This window comes from Frankliniella occidentalis, unplaced genomic scaffold (assembly GCF_000697945.3).
Source record: "Frankliniella occidentalis isolate FOCC.00 unplaced genomic scaffold, Focc_3.1 Scaffold171, whole genome shotgun sequence".
Classification (NCBI taxonomy): Eukaryota; Metazoa; Arthropoda; class Insecta; order Thysanoptera; family Thripidae; genus Frankliniella; species Frankliniella occidentalis.
In genome coordinates, this window is record NW_026267297.1 from 524,489 (window position 1) to 537,904 (window position 13,416).

At 47.7% G+C, this 13,416-nt stretch overlaps 2 protein-coding genes across 2 annotated transcripts in view; both read left to right on the forward strand.

Moving 5' to 3' along the window:
• The window catches only part of LOC113209277 (galanin receptor type 3-like), a 66,064-nt gene extending 60,879 nt beyond the window's left edge, over nt 1–5,185 (forward strand). Inside the window, exons 5-8 of the mRNA XM_052271753.1 lie at nt 3,554–3,768; nt 3,862–4,079; nt 4,171–4,415; nt 4,491–5,185. Of these exons, the coding sequence (XP_052127713.1) occupies nt 3,554–3,768; nt 3,862–4,079; nt 4,171–4,415; nt 4,491–4,888 (1,076 nt within the window). The 3' untranslated portion in view covers nt 4,889–5,185. The remainder of the gene's footprint in view (nt 1–3,553; nt 3,769–3,861; nt 4,080–4,170; nt 4,416–4,490) is intronic.
• Nucleotides 5,186–5,703: 518 nt separating this feature from the next.
• On the forward strand, nt 5,704–13,302 carry LOC113209267 (cytosolic carboxypeptidase-like protein 5). Its single transcript, XM_026426691.2, has 12 exons — nt 5,704–5,876; nt 6,816–7,004; nt 7,099–7,218; nt 7,392–7,537; nt 7,639–7,822; nt 7,898–8,079; nt 8,174–8,476; nt 8,550–9,393; nt 9,530–9,668; nt 9,742–9,952; nt 10,036–10,209; nt 11,957–13,302. Exons 2-12 carry the CDS (start codon nt 6,896–6,898, stop codon nt 13,274–13,276), a joined length of 3,732 nt encoding a protein of 1,243 aa, XP_026282476.1. The 5' UTR covers nt 5,704–5,876; nt 6,816–6,895; the 3' UTR covers nt 13,277–13,302.
• The last annotated feature ends 114 nt before the right edge of the window (nt 13,303–13,416 follow it).

A 13,416-nucleotide genomic window follows, 5' to 3' on the forward strand; every position in this document is an offset into this window, starting at 1 on the left:
GCATTCCTTCTGTTACTCCGGGCGCCGCCCGCCACGCGTGATAGCGGGGCAGCATGGAGATATATTTATGAAGTGGACGGAAAGAAGAAGAAAGAGAAGAGCGGGGAGAAGGGACGCGGACGGCACGGGGACACGTACGTCTCGTGTTTCAATTACCTCGAAAGGAATGTGTGTGTGTGTGTGCGTGCGCGCGTGTGTGTGTGTGTGTGTGTGCGTGTGCGCGCGCACGCAGATGATGGATGGCCATTGATATTGGAGGGGGGTGGGGGTTGCTATCGGCCGAAGGGGTTGTGGTCCCCGCGCCGGCCGGGCGTCACTGTCGCGCGGGTCGCTGGACTATACTTTACGGGCAATCTGCGTGTGGCAGTGACGGGGAGGGGGCAAGCCGCGGCCACTCTAAATTAACTTAGTAAAGGGGAGCTGCTGCGGCGGATTTGACCCGGCCCCCGCGCCCGCCCCCACCTCAACCAGGCTCAATCTGAATGTCACTTTGTCTCCATCACCCCCATCCCCACCCGGTCCGTCTGCGCCATCCAGCAGACTCCGCCACTCCACTCCCTCCCCTGCCCCCGCGCCAGCAGCAGCGCCCAAGTGACTGGTCCTGTTGCTCGCTGCGCATTGAAATCGGATTGGAGTTCTCATAAAAACAGCTGGACAGCTGCATTAATCTTCCCACAGTACGCCGCGCGGCCCGACGGCTCGGGATAAAGAGAGGTATGGGGGCGGAGCGAGTCAGGTAATGGGGCAGAGGACGGCCGGGGTGGGGGGCGAAAACAGGGAAAATGAATGGGGATAACGGAGGGTGGAGAGGGAGGTGGTGGGGAAGGAAATTGACCAGCCGGCAAAAGGCAGCAAAGACCCCCCTCCCCCCCTTCCTTCCTCCAAGTTCCCCCTTCTGGCGCGGCAGTGCCCCTGCCCCGTCATGGCCCTCCAGCCCGTGGCTGACGTGACGTGGTCCCTTGAGGAGCTGCAAATAAATGCCAACGTCAGCGTGGTCGGTCCTGGTCGGCTTGGCGGTCGCCAGCGCGGCGGTGGTGCCACTATCGTGGTGTTGCTGTGGCGGCGGCGGCTGGGGAGGACCTCCGTCCTCCTCAGGGCTCGCGAATCTTGAAGGATGAGCGCACCAAAGTATTAATTTTGCGTCCACTCTTGTCACTCTACCTTGACTCTGAGAGGCGGTGAAAGGGCTGCTCCTGGCGGGCTCATCAGCTCGGGGCTCGGGCGCTCGGGCTGGTGAGGCGGAGCGCCTGGAGGATATGCAGCCCCGCCGCGCTGGCGCGCGCTGCCGCTCTTGGGCTGCCTACCTCCACGGCGTTCCGCCTGGTCTCCGCCGAGCAGCGTTCCATGGAGATGAGGATGGCCGCCCGGCGCTGCTGCCTGCTGCTGCTGCCGCTGCTGGCTCGCTCTTCACCTGCGGACCGCTTTCTTATTTCAGGCCAGGCCGGTCCTTCATTAGAGCGGGTGTAGCGCGACGGGGGTGGGGTGGGGTGAGGTGGAGCTCACCCCAATCGCGAGGAGGAGAATACAACCGCACCGCCGCCATAATCCCCACTCCAGCCCGCCGTGCAGATCTCATCGACAAAGGGGAAAAGGGATTGCTGCGCGCGGGTCGAGCCCTCCGTGCCCCCCTAACCACCCCCTTCTCCCGACGACGCTGAGAAGCCGCCCACTCAAAGGGCGTTTCTCTTTGCGCCGTCATAGCTCTCCATAAGCTTCCTGGCGCGATTACGGTGTTGCCTGTCTCCTTGTGCTTCCCGACCGAACGCCGTCAAAATTGGTGTGCCAAGTGAGAGCCGCCCGCCTATCGAGCCTGTCGGCCGGAGTACGGGCCCTGGGCCGCTGGGAGGCCCGGGCTGGGAGGCTGGGCCACGGCTACCGGGCCTACCAGCGGGCCAGGGTGACTCAGGGCGACGCACGGCGACGCAAAGAGGACCAAAGTGTATTGAATCGGCGTAAAATGTCGACACCGAATTGACGTCGACAGAGGGAGAAAAAAATCCGATTGGGGAGGGTTGAGCACGGGGAGCAGCCGAGCAGTCCAGAGGGCCTGCTGCTGTTGGTGGAGGGGTCCGGGATGGGGCGGGGATGGGGGGAGAAGGGCGGGCCCAGTCATGTTGCCATGCTCCCCACGGCCTGGCCTGGCCTTCCCCCGCCCCGCCCCACCACGCCCTCGCTATCTCCCTGCAGCAGCTCTTTATCTTGAGTACCTTTCAGCCTTCTTCGCTGGAGGCAACTTTTTATCGAGCGCCGCAGACCAATGATATAAATTAGGGTGCAATGAAGGGGTGCAAGAAGGAGGAGGGCGGGTAAGGATGAGGTGGAGGAAGGTCAGCGGGGGGCGCGACTGCAGTCCTGCCGCACTGTACGTCCAGCATGGTCCAGCATGGTCCAGCGCCCCAGCGTCCAGCAAGATGAGATGAGATGGGGGTCGATCCATCGCAGCCCCGGGGATAAATAATGGCGGAGCACTTGGATTCATCCTGCGTACGAGCAGCGCGGCGGCGGCGGGGAGAGGAGGGAGGGGGGTTCCCCATGTGCAGATGATATCAACTTTTACCCTCACCCTCCGCAGACCCTCCCTCCAGCAGCAGCAGGGAAAGCATTGGCAAAGCCCATAAGCAAAAATGAGTTGTGCTCCAGACTCGATCCACTTGACTGTTTACACACGCGCGCCACTTGTAAGGGGTGAAGTAGTAGTGACTCGGTGAAGCTGCTGCTGGCTGGTGCTTCTATACCTTACTCGCCCACCCACACCCCCTTCCGCTCCCGCACCACCTCCCTTAACTCGTAGCGGCCGCTGAATGTTGATAGCGTTGTAAGTTCCGGCGACAAGGGAAGGGACTGGCTCTGAGGAGGAAGTCAACATCGGCGGGGGCCGCGAGGCGAGCCAAAGGGAAGCGAGGGGAACTCGGTCGGAAAATCAATCAGTCGAGGGGTAGTCAGTCGAAAGCCTTTGGCAGTCTTCCACGGCGACAGAACTTCTTTTTTTTCTTCCCCTCTCAGCCCCCTAGACGACGCGAGGCGCGTCTCCCCTCCCCGCCTTGTCTCCTGTGTGTGATGGTTATGCGCGGAATTTACTGCGAGTCGGATGGACTGCCGGCTGCCGGGCGGCCTGATTCAATGTTGCGACCGGACTGGGCGGACTGGGTCAGGCCAGACAGACTAGATGAGCGGCGCGCCGGACACTCAAAAAACGATGTTCTTGAATCAACTATACTTGGAAAAAGTCAATTTCACAGACCTGTGTTAGGAATATGACTTGTTCTGAAGGGTATTTACTTGATTCAAGAACCTCGCATTTTAGGTGCACCGCGGCTCGTCCTCGTACGTCCTTAGCCTCTGGGCTCTCTGGGCGTGTCCTCCTGTACATGTTGCAGCAGACAAGTCCCTCTCTATTCTCCATCTTTTCATCGTATATGCGCAAGGTCCTCCGTACATACGTATCCTGTCGTGTGTCCTTGCGACGTAAGAATAAAAAAATTGCCGGTAAACTTAATAAAAATGAAGCCTTTGATGTGTGTGTTTTTTTTTTTCGTCCTTTTCCCTTCTTCAGTGGCGGTGGTCGTGGCCTTCTTCATCTGCTGGGCGCCCTTCCACGCGCAGCGGCTGCTCGCCGTGTACGCGTCCGAGGCCAACCAGCGACACGACGCGGTGCGCGCGCTCTACACCGCGCTCACCTACATGTCCGGCGTGCTGTACTACCTCTCCACCACCGTCAACCCCTTCCTGTACCACATCATGTCCAACAAGTTCCGGGAGGCCTTCAAGGTATAGACGCTGCACATAATTTTCAAAAGAGCAGCGCGCTCGTACCACTTTTAGAGTACAATCCAATAACAACGATAATGTTCCTGTTTCCAGAACACGCTCCGGACCGAGTGCGGCTGGTGGACGAGACGGCGCGACGCCAAGCGCCGCCAGTCGTACGCCAACCTGTCGGGGCGGGCGCGGCCGTGCTGCGGCCTCCACTGCGGCTCGTCCAGCCTGCTGCCGCCGCACCAGGCGCCCCACGCCAACGACCGCAGCCGCAGCACCCTCACCCTCACCACCACCTTCGACGAGCGCTCCAACACCTACTCGTGAGTGCGCCGCCGGCTGTTCTCCGGCGGCGGGTGCTCAGCTATACTTCGCGTGCGACAGGCTAATCTTGTTTCTCTTGCGCCCTGGCAGGACCGTGGAGGAGAGGGCGATCGTGTCGTGCCTGCGGAGCAGCCACCGAGACATGCGGGGCGCGTCCGCCGACCGATGCACGGCGAACAGCGTGGACGACTCCGGCGGCAGCGTGACCTCGGCGCTCGGGGGCGGCCGCCGCTCCAGGACGCCGTCGTGCTGTCGTGGGGGCGGAGGCAGCGCGTCCTGCAGGCCAGTGTCCGAGCACGGCGCGGACGCCTCGCAGCAACGCGTCAACGGCAACGGTATGACCCTTGCCGTCGTATGGTAGCCCTCTGCGGGCTGTGCTCCTCGTCCTCACGGTGGCTGTTCTGTTGCAGGCGTGTCCTCGCCGCGGCCGCGGCCCGGCCAGCCGCTGATGGTGATGCCCGTGCCGCCCCTCGCGGGCCCCGGCCGGGGCCTCCCCGCCTCCCCGCCGCCCTCCCCCACCACGCCGCGGCCGCCCTCGCGGTCGCCGATTGAGGCGCTGGCGCGGAAGCTGCGCGCCATCCCCGCGCGCTCCGTCCGCTCCGTGCGCTGGCACACGGGGAGCACGGGCGGCGGCGGCCCCGGGGGCGGCGGCGTGGAGGGCGGCGCCGGCGGCCTGCGCTCCGACCACAGCGCCATCTCCAACTCGAGCCTGCAGGAGTGGGACCGCGCGGAGCAGAGCGGCGCCGAGCTGGCCGAGCTGGTCAAGTACATGGGCGAGCTGAACCAGCGCCACGCCGCCAAGCTGTGAGAGGGCAAAAACAAAAGACTCACCAGCTTCGCGCGCTGTCGGGCGCCGGTCGCAGTCAGACATTGTGCCACGTTACAAAAGAAAGAGAAGGAAGAAGAGGAAAGCAACGTCCTAGTCATTAATTTTATGTGTTAAGTAATTAAGAAATCGAGCGCTTGTGCGTTTTGATATGGTGATATTAATCGGGGTCGTTTTTCTTGGAGAGAAACTGCCTCGTGAAGAGTTTTCTGTAACAAATTGAAATTGCTTTGAGATGCCCTTACATTTTATCCAACCCAATAAAAGAATACAACAGTAGTTTCCCTATTTCATCCCCCCCCCCGAAAAAACAAACAAAAAACATCTGCGTTTCCAATGTTGCCACTGCCAACCCGCTTGATGACGTGCAAAAAAATGACTTCTCGTACTGAAAACCAATTTGTCTACGTGGCGCCCGAGGCGAGGGGGTTGGTCTTACTCTCACCACCCTGTCCGTCGTCCGTCCGTTGTGTGGATGGCTGGCTCTGGCTGACTAACTCTGAAACCATACACTAACACACACACACACACACACACAGAGTAAAATGAAATTATTAAAACTGAATCAACATTAATGGACGGCTATTAAAGTGGTATTCGAATCAATACTATTTAAAATTTATTTGGTGAAATTATTGTCGAAGATGAAGACATAGAGACAGGGCATACTAAGCAAGCCGTTCCGTTGAACGACAGAGTTGCGTCACATTCGAAAGGCGCGCTGCCTGACCTGCCTGAGATGAGTTGCGTTGCCACGACGACAGTGGCGCCATCTCTTGCCCGATACTACGACCACGCTGTTAAACAAAACAGTGCATGCTGGGAAGGTAACATGGCGTCTGCTTGTGGCAGATCGTAGAGATTTTCTTTCTGCTCACAATCGTCGGTCCTGCATAATGTAACTAAAATTTGCCGACACAGAAGAAGATATTCATGAAATTTGCAGCTGTCGCTTGCGCCATTAACTCACGTATGTATCATGTAAAGTGTAAAGGTACGTGGGAACTATTGTCGTGCAGTGCCTTGTCTGAGGTGCTCCAGTTGGAAAAAGTATGCAAACACTTTCCCTTTTTCTGACGGTTTGTTGACGGCTCCTCTTTTCGATAATGTTCTAAATCAAAGTGCTATTGTTATTTTTCGCCCTTTATCGGAGGCTGTCAAACAATGTTCTTATTCTTATATTGACCTAATTCGAAAGAATGGCTGAACAGCTTCTGCTTCTGTTACACCTTTTGCTCGGCGTCAGCTCAATGAAGCCCTGCCCATTAAAAATGAAGATCTAATAGAACCTATACATTTTCAAAGTATTTTGTTAATGTACACTTCTTTTAAAATCCTTTGGCATCACTGTCCACTCTGCCAGGCGTACTTAATATCTTTCAATCCACTTGCCTCAAAAGAAGTCTTCAGTTTCTTTGTTTCAATATTTTTGCCTAGTTTTGACATGATTTGTCTTTACAAAATTATAAATGGCAATTAAAAGCTGGCCTCACAATGAGAAGCTTTCCTCTGCTCTTATCAACTTTCCAGATGATTCCTTTGAGTTTACAACCTTATTTAGTCGACAACAATGACACAACAGTGGGCCTTTGATTAAAATGTGTTAGTCATTGTAAGAAGTAAGAATTAGCTCAACTTGTTGTAGGAATTGATTTTCCAAGCTTTTCCAGCTTTCAAGAATTGATGATAATGATAATCATTTATTTTTATACATCCTTAATGTTTATTCATTTTCATTAACCTTTTATCCAATTAAATGTTATTTGGGAGTGTTTTCAATTTAAATACTGTTCAATGCCATGCTCTAGATACTTTCTATTTGTTCATTTTTGGGGTCCTGGTATTTGTTTTTTGTTTTTTTTCATTTTTTTTTCATTTTAATACCACATATATCTGTTTATCCTTGCAGATGTTAAACATGAATAAATCATTGTGAATAATAAGCACGACCCTTTTTGTTTGCATCTTTGTGAGCATTTTTCTGCCAAAATGGTCGAGGTTGAGTGTGGAGGGTTTACATTTTCATCAAATTTTGAGTCCGGGAACATGGCTCGAGTAGAACAGGTTCCTCTACCACCTAAACCACCACCTCTACCAGGTAATATGGCGGATAATCTTTTACAATGAATTCATTTTGTATTGAAGTAATCTATTACTGTATCTTTAAAACTACTAATATTATTACTATTCAGGTCAAAGCTCTAGTTCCTCAGATGTCCCAGACTATGAATTCAATATTTGGACAAACCCTGATTGTGCTGGTACTGAGTTTGAGAATTCTAATCGCTCATGGTTCTATTTTGGGATTAGAGGTGAGCTGCTTTGCTTCTGCGAGTGACTGCCAACATTGCTTGAGTGCCACACATAGTGGCCTTCGTATGATGAAGGCTAATCAATGGCAGAGTGCCATATACAGCTTTCTCAAGGTTTATTTATCAATTGACTTTGATGCAGTTTACTTCAATGAGTTGTATTTTTCTTGCAGGAGGAACTCCCTTTGCATTGGTAAAGTTAAATTTGGTGAACTTAAATCGTCAAGTTAAAATGTACTCTCAAGGCATGGCTCCAGTATACAGAATTCTCCCTGGTAGAGGTCTGTGGGATCGTATCCGAGAGAAACCCACCTACACGGTCAGAAGAATTAGATTTTTTTTTTTAATTTTTTTTTCTAATGTTACCATGTTAAGTTTTTATAAGTATAAGTATATTTAACACTTTAAATCATTTTCCAGATTGAAGACAGTGTGTTCACACTCAGCTTTCGGTACCGCACCTTAGAAAACATCAAGGCAACTACTTACTTTGCTTTCACATTCCCTTACTCATACCAGGATTTACTGTCATCGCTTCGTGGCTTTGACAAACGTTTCAAAAACTGCCTTCAACCTGAAAAATATTTTCCTGGTCAGGGATTTGGTAAGTATCACAAGGTAACTGCATATCTTGATATACATCTGTAGAAAGTTCTTCATGGATTTTATTTCTATCCAGTTTCCAACCCTGATGACATATATTATCATAGAGAAGTAGCTTCATTCTCATTGGATGGACGTCGGTTGGATCTTTTAACAATAACTTCACACCATGGAATCACCCCTTACAGAGAACCTAGACTGAAGAACTTGTTTCCTGATCTTGAAACTCCTAGACCATACATATTTTCTGGCAAAAAGGTAATTTTTTGGTAAACTATTAAAGCTAATTGTTTTACTTCTGTGGGTCCAAACTGGACTTTTTCTAAATGTGTCTTTTATTTCTTTAATTAAGGTCATATTTGTAAGTGCACGCGTTCATCCAGGAGAGGTACCCTCTAGTTATGTGTTGAATGGACTTCTGGAATCACTTCTAAATCGAGATGATTTGACATCAATTTTATTACGTCGAATGTATGTCTTCAAAGTAATACCCATGTTAAACCCAGACGGTGTTGCTCGTGGACATTTCCGAACAGATACTAGAGGGGTCAACTTAAATAGAGTTTACCTCAATCCATCACTTGTATACCATCCAACAATATATGCTGCTCGCGCCATTATTAGATATGCTCATTTTGGCCAAGAAGTTAATGATGTAAGTCTCTCTTGGTGACATGTGTGTATTCATTTTTAAACCACTATTACCATACATATTGTCTTTCTTCCAGGATGCTTCTATTGAACATGAGCCAGTGGAACAGGCACCAGAACTGCCAAGTCATCCGGGAACCCTTGATACAGCTTCTGTGATAGAAAACAGTGATACAGTTTGTCAAGATATCCAACAAGGACTTTTATCTACCTGTAATCCACCTTCAAACTTGCAAAATTTTCTGCAACCGCTTTCTTGCTCTCTCCAAGCCTGTGAACCAACAAATGTGATTGACACTCCAATAATTATGGATAAAGATGTAAACATGCACTGTGAGCCAGCACAAGCTGAAGAAGATTTGCAGAATTCTGAAGACAATAACACCTCGCAAGGCAGTTCTGATCCTATAGAAATGGATGTGGAGAAAGAGAAAATTGAGAAAACAAAGAAGGAAATTTCAGATGTTTTGAAGGATTCATTTTGCGCTGGATTTCCTTCTGCTACTCATGGGGTTGAATCTCTAGATGAACATCAATTTGTTACTTCTCCAGAGCCTGCAGGTGACACAGAAGTGGGTGCTGAAATTGAGATTAAAAATCAAATTGCAGAGAACATAGAGGTTACTGCTTTGAAAAAAGGAGCAAATAACATTGTCTCGTGTGATGAAAATATGGGTCCAGAAGAAGTAAGACGACGGAAAGAAATGAAAAGGAAACCAGGATCCTCTGAAGCTTCCAAATCCATTCGAATTTTTACGCGTCCAGTAAGTCGTAATGAAGATGATGGAAAGAATGATGAAATCTCCTCTTGCCATGGCAACAATATTGGTGCTTGTGTAAATGGTGCAAAACCTACTCTAGATCCCTCAAAATCGGGTCTATTCCTGTACATGGATATGCACGGTCATGCCTCCAAGAAAGGTATGTCACACTATTTCAATTATTGTAAAGCATTTAGAATTTCCTGATCATGCATCAAAAAATTATGTATTACTATTGGTTTGAAAGAAATATCCAAGCTTTGGATGTAATTTATTGCGCTTCCTTTCTAATATAGGAATCTTTATGTATGGAAATCATTTTGATGATCTTGAACAACTTGTGGAATGTATGTTGCTGCCCAAATTAATGTCCATCAATTCGCAGAATTTCCACTTTACCGCATGCAACTTTACAGAAAGAAACATGTATCTTAGGTACGTGAATATTTATTTTATCTCTTACTGCACTTAAAGGTTTTAACTATAATTTTATTACTTTCATATATAGGGACCGGCGGGATGGCACTAGCCGTGAAGGTTGTGGCCGTGTTTCGGTTATGAAGCTGACAGGCCTCGTACGCAGCTACACTCTGGAGTGCAACTACAATACAGGTCGCATGGTGAACCTATTGCCACCTTGTGTTCGAGACTCAGGGCGAATGTCTGTGAATCCAGCTTATGCAGTCCCTCCTAAGTACACTCCCCTCGTTTTTGAGGAAGTAAGTAATCCTCTTATTGCCTCAATATGTCTGATCTAGATCAAGCACAAATCTTACAATTTGTTAAATATCAAAAATTTCAGGTGGGCCGTGCTCTTGGAGTGTCCGTATTGGATCTTACAAGTTCCAATCCTTGCAGCCGGATTCCCAATTCCGAGTATCGAAGTGTCAATGGCATACGTGATTGGTTAAGAAGTAACTGTCTATCAGATAGTCAGTTGTGGACTCGTATGCTCCACCGCCCAACTCGACCACAGGTATTGAAGAAAACTCTTCTAACTGAGAACTCCACCCCTGATCCTCTTGACAAACCTGAGAATAATCACTCCCATTTTCCCGATTATACTACTGTTCCTACAACAATTGAGGCATTAGATAATTCTTTCAAAGACAAAAGCATATTTGACAACACTAATTTAGATTTTGCAGAGTATGTTTTGGAGACTGTAGAAAAAATTGTTACTTCATCGTCAGCAAAGTCTCTAGATACATTGAGTGGGGCTGAAAATGAAGACAGGTGGTATGATCGAAAAAAGGCTCTTCAGTATGAGCAAGAACTTGAACTGGAACGCTTGAAAATATTTGAGAGGTGCAAATTCATTTTGTCAAGTGAAAAAGAGAGGGCATATAAAGCTGTTTTCGAGAACAATGGTACAGATGATACAGACTTAAAAAATTGTGATGCTCAAAAACATGCAGAATTTAAAGAAGCGCTAGAGGAAGAATTAGCTGCTAAGCGGGAGAAAGTGAAGAAGATTCGTGAACATGACAGATTTGTCCATGAAAGATTTGGAAAAACCTTTGAGACAAAACAATTGCAAAGGGCAAGGAATAGTTTTCCATCTGAAGTATGTGATTTTAAAGAAGGGCACATATTTGGTGACCCATTTGAACCTATTTCTGTAGAAAAGGAAAATCAGTTTGAAGGCTTATCTCATCCCTTAAAAAGCCCTGATAATGTTCAGTGTTCTGAGATGTTTGAACCCTCCGCTGCAAGTAAGGACATGAAAACACCCAGTCAGAATTCATTAAATTCATGTCCTTTAGAAAATATTGACTTTTGTGGAACATCTAATCCTGGTCAATCTTGTGATGGGGTTTCACAAGAACTATGTGCAGCAGGTAGTGTGGGATTCACCAAACCAGTATTTTTGAAAAAAGGCTCTGAAGAAGCAAAACTGAATGTCATCAAATTCAAATACGCCAGTTCCCGTTGGAAAAGGAGAGGTGAACGATTTAGATTGAAAGATGCAACAAAGTCTAAAGTTCCCCAAGAAACTGATGACTCAGGCATGAGAAGGAATGAATCTGGTAAAAAAGAATCTGTTGGAAATAGCTTGAGAAGAAAATCCTTGTACACCAAACATGACAAAAAGGATATTAAAACTAAAGAAGAGACAAAGAAGGATAGTAAGTTCACCGAAATGAACAATAATCGTTTGAAGTCTTGTGGAGCAATCAGTAAAGATAGGCATAGCAACTCGAATTCTCACAATACTTCAACAGAAAAGAGAGTGCTTGTGAAAGAAAATGTTATGCTACTTAGCTTAAACCCTGTACCCCCAGTGCTTGATAATGTTGTGCATCCAATGAGCAAGATACTGCATTATGGAAACCAAACTGATTTAGATATTGGAGAAGTCATGTTACGTGAAATGAAAAGAGCTAATTGCCAGGGTGCAAATCAAATGATCTGTAAAGATGAAATCCTCCCTGTTCTGCAATCAGTTGACTATGAAACCTAAAGCCCTACCATGTTAAGTTAAAAATGGACAAAACAAAATATTATCATATGAAGAAACGTACAGTCATTTATTTCCCACTAATATTTTGCAATTGATTATCGTAGTTCTAATAAAGTAAGCTGCCTCATCAAAATGTACCCTAAAGTCCTTTCCTATCCTTCCCCTCCTTCCCCCCTTTTTTTAAAAAAGCAAAACAAAATGTAGTTAATGTTGTTGATTTCTTTTGTTACAAACCAGAACATGCATCTTGTGTTAACAGGTATCCCAGTCTTCTAGTTCCCAGATGGTTGCTGGCTCTTCTGGACAGAAACCAATCCATCTCACTAAATCAGTTTTACTGGCAAGGATTTCAACTGAACTGAAATCTCTTGGAGAAGAATATGCTAGGAAGGAACAACTGAGAATCCAGAAAACATCCTCTTGTAGCCAACTTGATAGTATGGAGGGAGTAAGCATACCTCCACCAAAAGAAAATATTGGGCCTGGTCAGTGCAGCTCTCGCTCGAGACGTATTGAGGGAACATCATTACAGGCTAAAGCCTCCACTAGTGGCGTTCTGCAACAACGTGCCAAGACGTTATCGGTCGTAAACCTTGCTACTACATCAAGGAAGAAACAGAAATCATCAGCTACTGGTAGTGGAGGACCTCTTCGCCCTGTACCAAAATCTAAGGGATTCCGCCGGTCCAAAACACAGGAGTCTGCTACTCAGAATTCTTCTGCCAGCGGTGATAGTTGTTTCAACGATGAGGGCAATGCAGAGACGGAAGCCAAGAATCAGACAAGTTTGGAGTTATGTGCAACCCCCAAAAGATTGAAAGTTTCCAATAAAGGTATGTCGGGCAAACTTCGTCGCAAACCAGCAGTCTGGACAGTAAAATCTATGGAGACAGAGGACAAAATTGAATCTCATTCTGAGGCACCTCCGTTATTGTGGGCTTCAAACCGAAACCCAGCACCCCCTGTAGCTTGCAAGAAAGCTGCTATGACTAGCAAAATTGAAAAATCTAGAGTTGAAGTGTCTAAAATTAGGTCAGGAGTGTTTTCAAAAGTAAAATCTTTCAAAAAGTTATCCCAACCAGATTCTTCGGTCATAGGAGAAAATAGTCAAATTAAATTAGATGAACCATCCGTGTTTGTTAAACTTGTGGATAGACTTCCTGGGACCAAAGTAACAAAACTAACTCCCACTGAAACTTTTAAAAACAATTCAGGTCCTACTGTAAGTAAAGACTGGCCTCAGTGCAAAAACTCCTCTCGTAACCTGTTGATTAAAGCTGGAAAAGTTGACTTATCTTTGCCGGGTCCGTCTTCAGGTGAGCAGAGTGGGTTTGAAGGAAACCAGTTTGCCGGTGCTGGGACAAGCTCCAGAGTGGAACAAAAGCTGAAGTCAAGTGTCCTACGGTCCCTGGAAAAAGGTGCAAAATCACGGCTTCTTTGTCCAGTCCGTCGACGAAGTAATGACGGTAAGAAAACAAGAAAGAATGTAGATAGAAAACCTTCAGGCACAGAGAATAGCTTGACATCAGTTTGCACTCTGAGGAACGATGCTGCAAGTGATGATAACTGTGCCAATTAATAACAGTTTAAAAAAAGAAAGAAAAACACTGTTGTTACTTTTATTACTCTTCTTCTTGTCACTTTAATCAATTCCTATATGGTTCCTGTAAGTACATGAAGGAGGACTTGTTAAGTCTAATGTTATCTTTATTTTTTTCA

Bases quoted from the DNA above. Each gene is read 5' to 3' on its own strand.
- LOC113209267 (XM_026426691.2), top strand. From the start codon at position 6,896: ATGGTCGAGGTTGAGTGTGGAGGGTTTACATTTTCATCAAATTTTGAG. The intron at 9,394-9,529 runs GTATGTCACACT...TTTCTAATATAG, and splicing joins CGGTCATGCCTCCAAGAAAG to GAATCTTTATGTATGGAAAT. The intron at 9,669-9,741 runs GTACGTGAATAT...TTTCATATATAG, and splicing joins GAAAGAAACATGTATCTTAG to GGACCGGCGGGATGGCACTA.